The 8,667-nt window shown below is 45.0% G+C and overlaps 1 protein-coding gene across 1 annotated transcript; it reads right to left on the bottom strand.

The window, feature by feature from the left end:
• Positions 1-320: 320 nt before the first annotated feature.
• On the bottom strand, positions 321-7,374 carry LOC144106505 (uncharacterized). The gene is made up of 6 exons (XM_077639346.1): positions 7,226-7,374; positions 4,838-4,980; positions 2,985-3,068; positions 2,324-2,362; positions 1,064-1,114; positions 321-494 (listed from the first exon to the last, which is right to left on the bottom strand). Exons 1-6 carry the CDS (start codon positions 7,287-7,289, stop codon positions 456-458), a joined length of 420 nt encoding a protein of 139 aa, XP_077495472.1. The 5' UTR covers positions 7,290-7,374; the 3' UTR covers positions 321-455.
• Positions 7,375-8,667: the final 1,293 nt, after the last annotated feature.

Below are 8,667 nucleotides of genomic sequence, written 5' to 3'. Positions count from 1 at the left end.
TCGATTCGAAACATGATTTGTACACAAAAATTAGCAACACCAAACTTGCGTTTCTGTTCGTCAACGTTTGCTAAATTTGTGTGGTCTATTGTATTCAATGATACGCTGTGGTCATATATCTTTTGATCATTATGTTATTTACACTTTCTCATGTTCTCATGTCTCTAATGCCAATACTCTCCGCACTTTTTAATAGGAGGTCTCCCACGCAGTTAAACTTTGGGGCCTTCTTTTGCACTACCATTGCCCTCAAAATTCTTGAATAAAGTAGTGCAAAGATGAGCGCAACAGAAACTGAAAAAAAAAGAAATGAAGCAAGGTAGGATCGAATGATTTGTTTATTGCTTGTCCACAAAACTAAAACGTCGGAGGCAATCAATGGGCTCACAACATGAACATGGGCCTAAGACGACGCAGCGGAGACGACGCCGCCCTGCATTTGTTTTATCTCTTGCTCAAACCTTCACTTCATGCAGATTAGTCAAAATGCAGACCTAGAAAAAGGTAAAACAAGGCAGGCAGGAGAAGTTAGACAATACTATGCGCCTAACAGCTCCAGAGCAGTGCAGGAATGGTTTGTCAATTAACTTTTATTTCATTGCTTCATTAACGCTTAGCCGGCGAACTGATGAGTCACCGTGATTATTGCGGCCGAGAAGCCGGGCGGCGAAGATATTCTTTGCCAAAAGAATGTGATTTATAATGGGACTGCATTGGGTTTGCCATATAAGCCGCATACAGGGCGGCGCCATTGCTCGGGGAGCGCCTTTTGAACGTCAGCTTCGAAATAACATGCTACTAATTACAAAAAAAAATGCGTTTCATAAGGTCTCTTCGGCGGTTGCCAAAAGTACGCGATGCGTCCATTGACTCAACCATAAATGGAGCAATGACCGTTAGCAATCGCTTGATTGTATCGTTAGAAATACAGCGACTTACTTTGGCACTACTATCAGCAATGCTTTGGATATATTGCTACTGTAATACTGAGGTAAGAAGCGCGGCCGTCTGTGACATAAGCGACCCACATGACCTGGCGCTTTGTTTGAATCTGCACACTTACCTTGACTTCGTCGTAGGCAACATTTTCCTTCTCTGTGAGTCCTGCCGCTTCCTACAGTGATAACATGAAAGATATAATGCTTTGCACTGAATTGAATAGATGAACACAAATGAACTAAGAACTACATTGTCTTGGCTGCGAGCGCGGGCGTGGAAGCTAAACTACATTGCCGTCTGCAATTGCCACATTTCCACAGTGCAGTCATAAGTCCCGTGTGCTGGATTGTGGAAACATTTTTTATTTCTTTTTTTCGTCTGTTTGTATTAAGCCCTATGTCCTGCACAAAGTTCCGGCACCCGAGAGTGTCTTGACGTTGAATTCCAGGCATAGCTGCCGGGTTTCGTCACGTACGTAGGAAAAAGTGCCCGTTAAAAACCAGCGTTAATTAGGTAGTTCATCATGAACGTCGTCTATCATGATGCTCACCGTCTATCCTTATGTGTGCCTTTCGTCCCGTTCTCATTGCGCAGTTTTACTCTACGGGTTCGTTCAGCTCGGTCGAAGTCATGCTGCACGGACCATATATATGTGCGTTGTTATCAAGAAGTGGTTCTGATAGGTACAGGTCCCTCGGATATGAAAGGGAACAATGAGTTTGCGCAAAACTGTGAGTTCCGTTCTATATTCTGCACTGGAGTTGAATAAAATCTTGCACGACTGCTGTTTATCAAAAAGTAACTCTTTAGAACAATGAAAGACCCGCCGCGGTGGCTCAGTGGTTAGGGCGCTCGGCTACTGATCCGGAGTTCCCGGGCTCGAACCCGACCGTGGCGGCTGCGTTTTAATGGAGGAAAAACGCTAAGGCGCCCGTGTGCTGTGCGATGTGAGTGCACGTTAAAGATCCCCAGGTGGTCGAAATTATTCCGGAGCCCTCCACTACGGGCACCTCTTTCTTTCTTCTTTCACTCCCTCCTTTATCCATTCCCATACGGCACGGTTCAGGTGTCCAACGATATATGAGACAGATACTGCGCCATTTCCTTTCCCCAAAAGACCAATTATAATTATTATTAGAACAACGAAAGATATTTCTATCTCGCTCCTTAATTGTTTGAATAATCATTGCTTGAATGCTCACAGTTTGTTCGAAGGTAACTGTATCAGTTAAATCAATCGGAGTACTTCTTTGGTGCTGTGCGCCATTTGTAACGCAATGCCTTGTAAAGTTAAGCAAAATATGTGAAGAAGCGGCAAAGAAACCACTGGATATAGGTCTACATGTATACACAAAAAAAATGTCCGTTGATACTGCGGTCATACCTTCGCACGTATCGATGCATCTCTGAAACATTGTTTTCCCTGAAACAGGAGAAAAAAAGCAATGTCCTTATCCACACAAGAACCAGGATTTTAGTCTAGGCTAGTTGGTTCACTGTTCTCAATAGATTAATTCACCTCGAAGGAACGAGGACGTGTAAGACAACACACAACGCAGTAGGGGCGCTGGTTCTGTGTTGTGTGTTCCCTTTTGTGTGGTCGTTCTTTCTCGCTGGATTAATCTTTTGACACACAGAAATAGCGATTGATGTTTGGTGAGCAGCCCGACAAGTGCTTCCACTCCGATTACTCAATCTACCAATGCCGTAAGAGGCATTGGTAGATGAAAGGTGGACAGATGGTTCTTGAAAATCACAAAGTAAACAAGGAAGAAGAAAGCCTCAGAGTGCTTGCCTGAGCACACTGAGGCCTTTCGCTCCCTTGTTCACTTCGTGATCATCCACAAAGCTCTTTACTTGATGGGCCGTAATGAGGTTTCTTGTGAGCGACTCAACAAAGCATCAACAACATGCACCACAGAACGCATCGCCATCGTCAAAGAGCAGCAAACAAAAAAACAAAATGAAGATATAATATTGCAAAATAATGATTGAATAAGCATGTTATTGATCAATAAATAGCCATGCTAAGATCTACAACTTACAGCGAGCTCTCTTTCAGCGGGGTCCGAAATGTCAGACTTCGTAGCTGCGCACTTAGTTCCTTCGGTGGCGACGGGAAGCGTGATCTGGAACAGGAAGTCTTAAATGTATCCAAATACGCGTGTAGAGCGAACTATTTCATCTCTATTATTTTTGTGCTGAAATATTGCGTTTAAAACGTCTTCGTAATATCGGCGATAAGTGTACATTTCACAGCAAACCTGCTGGTGCTAATTATCCAGGGAGACGGGCGTCACGGTTAGTTTCGTACTTACACACCCGATGTTTCGTTGCTTTGTACACCCTATGAAGTCGAAACACATAAAAAATAAGAAATCTAGGCGGAGGGACGCGCATAAAAATTCACAGGGACGCCTAATACGTTAAGTATTGGGAATGCTGTAGCATTAGAAGCTGGTAATGCCTTATGCATCGAATTTTGTGTCATTCTTTTATTGTTCTGTTGTCAGACACCTACGCGTTCGTCTGCGCACAATCAGACAAGAACGAGAAACTTGCAGCTGTCACTTTCGCTCTCGTGACGTCACTTCCAGTGCTCGGAATTATGTGAGCAATGACAAATTTTTACACGATGGAGTTTATAACACTGTAGCTTTAAAATAGAGGTGCACTCAAATAACCACAAACAGGGACAGAAGGCATCATAAGATGCGAAACACTTTTGAAAACTGAGAAGTCCGAAGGGATATAAAGAAACAAGCATTCAAACAAACACAGGAACAGACATGGAGACACCTAATAAACACAAGCAAAAAGTATACAGGACAGGCCCCTAGCTCCCCTGTGCCGATTAACGAGATCGATGTCAGCCTCGCGGTTATGCCAATCTCCTGAAGGGCCCAGTTGTACCCGTTCTGAGGCCCGCCTCTGTAAAGTGGCCACGTAACCGCCGCAGTGGCTCAGTGGTTAGAGTGGTCGGCTGCTGAGGCCGAGGACGCAGGTTCGATCCCGGTTACAGCGGCCGCATTTCGATGGAGGCCAAAATCCGACACTCGAGTGTTGCGCGATGGCAGTGCGCGTTAAAGAACCCCAGGTGGTGGAAATTTTACCGGAGCTCTCAAATCCGGACCTTCTTTCTCTCTTCCTTTTTTTCGCCTCTTCCTTGCCCCCTTACCTCACGGCGCAGTTGAGCTGTCCACCGAGAAGTTAATTGCGGCGTCATTTCCTTTCCTTCAAAAGCAAGCTTTTTTTCACACAGAAATCGACACCGAGAATTTTTTCAATGCAGCCCACTCGTCGAATTACTTATTGCCTTTCACTCATGCGACGCTTTTGTGTTTTTTTTTAAAGTCGATTTGGGTAATTAAGCCAAATGCGGATATGTGCGCTAGCATGACATCAATTGTCGGTTGGAGGTGCGAAATAATTACCGGCCTACCACCTAATTACAATCTCAATTACTTCTTCTGTTTTTAGCTACTGTGCAAGCGTCATTCAAATCACGTTCTCCTCCTAACCTCTGCTGCTCATTCCGCTTGTCTCGGTGCGCTTAGGGGCAGTGCCGCCTAATTAGCGTCTCAGGTTCTCGCCTGGCTACCACCAGCTACACCTTGGCAAGTAAGCCACCCGGTGGGCAGGTGAGCAATGGCACAAGGCAGGTGCCATGGCTAGGCGCTGCCATCACTGAGACTTTGAATGCTTGGGTTGGGCTGCGACCTACGCTGCTCTTCTCAAGCAGCCTCTCACGATTAAATGGGCTGCCGCCTGACAAGGTAGGGTAGGTCACCCACCACCCGGTGGGCAGGTGAGCAGCCTTCCACAAAAGCGGCTTCAATGGTCACTGTAAGTGCTAACGCACTAAAAGTGTTAAGAGAGATGCATCAAGCCACATTACCTTCCTTAGCAGGGCTACTCCTTCCGGATTCTTGGAGGCGCAGTCTAGGAGGATCTTGCCTTTCGAGATTATCTTCTCCGCCAGCTCATCGCTGCCGGCATTTTCGCGAACGGCTTTCTCGATTTGCTCCTTCACCTCCTCCACTGCGAAATGGAGGAGGTTAACGTTCTCCACTGTATAACCAGAATGTTGCAACTATCGCAGGTAAGCAACTTTCGACGGAAAAACAAGTGTCCCTGCAGCGTTTTCAACCGAGCTCAGGCTTTGTCTCAGCTTCTTATAGCTAAGAGGGTAAGCAAGAGAAATTCTCCTGTGCTTCCCATTTCTTGTGAGACGCTTTGGGAATGGTTGATCTACTGCGCCTATCTTTCCTTCCAGTAAAGGAACGCCCACTACAAGGCACGCATGTTCGAGATCCACCTTAAATCTAGCTTGCATGGCATTTCACTTTTTTTTTCACACAGGGCAAATGCACTTCAAGGCGAGTGGTGAGGTGGGTGCTAGAACTACTGCCTTCACACACATGATTACTGCAGTCACTAAGGGTGTGTTCAAATGGACTATTCGGAGCGTTGCAGTGAATCCGCGGAAGAGCACGATGTGCGTCGAGATCTATCTGAAATCAGAATCTGAATCCAGATCGCCCACTGAAACGTGCTCTTTGTTTTGCGGAGCACAAGCACTTTCCCGAGATTTCCGATTGGAATACGCCGTAAATAGCACCTTAATAAAGTTTCGGTTCGGCCTAGTGGGTGCATGATATTCTTACGGTGAGCGGTGAGCGCAAACACTAGACAATTCGAGAAGAATAGACAAGCACAAGGATACGCGCTACTGGAGAGGTTGAAGAGGCCGGTGAAACTTCAGCAGCACAAGACAGCTCAGATATACAGGTGCAATAGCACTCGTTCCTCATGCCAAACGAAACTACGATGTCGGCGGCACTTCCTGGATAACGCGTCGTAGCAGCTGGGTTTTGAATCTTTTATAGAAGGGGCGCATCAGAGCAAATTTTTTTCACTATGGGAGAGGGGGGGGGGTATCTGCATGCAGATTGAGAGCTCTATGAGCTTTTAGTGATGATAGCAGCTCGAGGTCGTAAACGAGAACTTTCTGGGAAGCAACAATATCTGTGCGAATTTTTTTCAGGTGATAGTGTACAGTATTTCGCTTCATAAATGTAATTTTTTTTCTACGTGCTTGAACGTGCCAGACTGCGTTGAGTGACCTTTATTACTGGTCCCGCAGCTCCACTCGCAGCTTGTTTTTAAAAGCATTGTTAGAAAGAACCATCTAATAGTTATTGAAGCGAATCGATAATTTATGCTACTGGCCATGTTGTATACGTTCTGGATACAGATCTCTATCAGAGTAATGCACAGCCAAATCATTAGTCACTAACCGAGAATAATTTCGTTCACCACTCTCTATCAAGATGTATCCGCCGAGTGAAGACCAGCTTAACGACCAGTTGTAAATTAAATTGAGAAACGCTGGTATTTTTACTTCAGTTTTTATAAAGGAATACATGCGCACAGACTGTGCACGCTTTGAAGAAAGAAAACAGGCGGTCTCTTTACTACCTCGCGAATACGTTCTAATGTTTAACGTTTATGGTACGCTGCATTGATGAGGGAAACTGCTGGGAGACAAAATTAAATTTACAACTGCTTTCTCGCTCCCAAATGTTCACTGTGCAAGTCAGCTTAGCCTGAAATGACGAAGCAGCGTACCAATGGCGCGTACGTATTCTTATTCATCCTTTTCAAAACCTAACCTATGCAGCTTCGTAACCTAAATTCCACAATTCGCTTCTTCATACGAACGAAATTTCCCTTCCATTGAACACTTATGCCGAACGCCGATCAGTAAAGTTATGTGGGTTAGGCGGATAAGTGCCAAGAAAATAAAACCCACTTGGAAAAAATTCGGGTGCAACCAACGCCCCCCCCCCCCCCCCCCACACACACACACGCACGCACGCACACACGCACACACACACAAAATCGGAAGGACCTGCTGGCGATGTTCCTAAGCTGAGATATTAAACCTTTCAAGAAGAAACGGACAAATCCACATTTACCGCGTTAGCGCACTCCCTTAATAATGCAGCGTACTAAATGCGCATCTAATCAGTTTATTGGGACCACGCGCGAAACATTACAAATGTGGTTGAGTCATGTGGATAATTAAGCTTGGTGGCAATGGCAACGTTCAGCCAACAAAGCCTGTAGAAGATGAAAGTAAACGCTACAAAAAAAAACAACAACTTGAGTGTGCTAATATGCTCGTCGTTATTCTTTTCTTACGTAGGCGCTTTAGCCTTACACTCGTTATTGCAATTACGGGGATAGATTCGTTCGAAATGTTCGCTGTAAATTGACTCACGTTCATCGGCTGTGACGAGGTACAGAAGACCAAGACAGAGACACAGGCCGAAAATTCTTTGCATTTTGCCGGTGTCGAAGTCAGATAGCAACTGAAAGGATATCCAAGTTCTACGTGCGCTCAGCAAGAAATTGGATGAGTGACACCGAAATGGCGAGTAGTCAGCATCCGACAGACGCTTATATAGCCGCTCGCACGCAGATCCCCAGGCCTCCAGCTTGATGACATCAGTGCCCTCGACCCACAGCACGGCAACCTCCTAAACTTGTTTGTAACGTGGTGCAAACGGCAATCCACGCGAGGAAGTTTTCAGAAATCACGGGGAGAGGAGAGACCATTAGAATTCCCCCAAGGACACTGTTCGCGCGCAGGAAAATGGGTGCCGCCTACTTTTTTCTCTTTTGGGTGCCGCCGAAGGCGGACTTTCTCATCATTCACATCAGGAAACACACGTGCGTTGTGAAGATCTGGTATATAGCTTCTAGACACGAAAAGTATACCGTAATAAGTTCACTCTAAATGAACAGAAAGTTATTGCCTAAAAAATATACCATGTGAACGCAGATTTTCAAGCGCTTTCACGAAGACGAGTTGTAACACGCCACCTACTTCAGTGACACATTTAGAATGAGCGACAGGCATGAAATTATGGGAACACGGAGTCCGTGTTATATAAGCTAGATGCGGAAATCGGCATGCTCTCAATGAGTTTTCCATATCCTTTCTGTGTAGTTTCTTTACGACTCCCATATCATCTGCCTGATGTCATAAAGAATGCGGATATGTGCATTGTCCGTGTTATCCGTATGGGCTCGGTGTGGTCTATATGTTGTTCATATGCATCGAACGAAAAACTTGTAGGAGTTTCGGGATCGTCATATGGAATGTTTCAAAGGATACAGTTGCAAGATAGTATGTCGCCTTCCTAGTCGAAAATTTTGTTACAATCCGTGCTTTTGTGAACGCTTCCAGCCGTTTTTGAGTGATGCCAATTTAAGATTTGAAGGTGTACATTCCATATTGTGTGCCTTAGAAGAAAAGGAGGACGGCTGCCCCGCTCGCAATAAAAGCTGTGGTCTTCGTGCTATAATTCCGTTAGAAAAAAGTGTAACCGCGACTACCGCCTAGCAGGAGCAAATTTCATGTCCAATAGCATAAACTCAATGCTCTTACTACAATTTCTGCCGCTAATATTAATAATATGAATAACAACGCTGCTATTTTTTGCCAGATACCATTTTACGTTTTCAGTTACTGGCCTGCCAAGGCAGAAATGGCTTCAGGCAGTAGGCCCCGGCAAATTTTGCGAAACGATGTCAAGAAAACCACCACAGTAAAACATATTTCAACGATTGTCTTTAAAAAAAATTACCAAGAAAAAGAAATCACAGAAAAGCTAGTCTTGAGTATTATTTTGATCACACGTCAAGAGCAAGCGGCCA

Source organism: Amblyomma americanum, chromosome 10, assembly GCF_052857255.1.
Source record: "Amblyomma americanum isolate KBUSLIRL-KWMA chromosome 10, ASM5285725v1, whole genome shotgun sequence".
In the NCBI taxonomy this organism is placed as follows: Eukaryota; Metazoa; Arthropoda; class Arachnida; order Ixodida; family Ixodidae; genus Amblyomma; species Amblyomma americanum.
This window is presented reverse-complemented; position numbering and strand designations above follow the sequence as displayed.

Excerpts from the sequence above, each read along its gene's own strand:
- LOC144106505 (XM_077639346.1), bottom strand. The coding sequence starts at position 7,289 with ATGCAAAGAATTTTCGGCCTGTGTCTCTGTCTTGGTCTTCTGTACCTC. Across the intron at positions 2,363-2,984 it reads CCGCTGAAAGAGAGCTCGCT|GGAAAACAATGTTTCAGAGA; the intron begins GTAAGTTGTAGA and ends CTCCTGTTTCAG. Across the intron at positions 495-1,063 it reads TTGCCTACGACGAAGTCAAG|GTCTGCATTTTGACTAATCT; the intron begins GTAAGTGTGCAG and ends ACCTTTTTCTAG.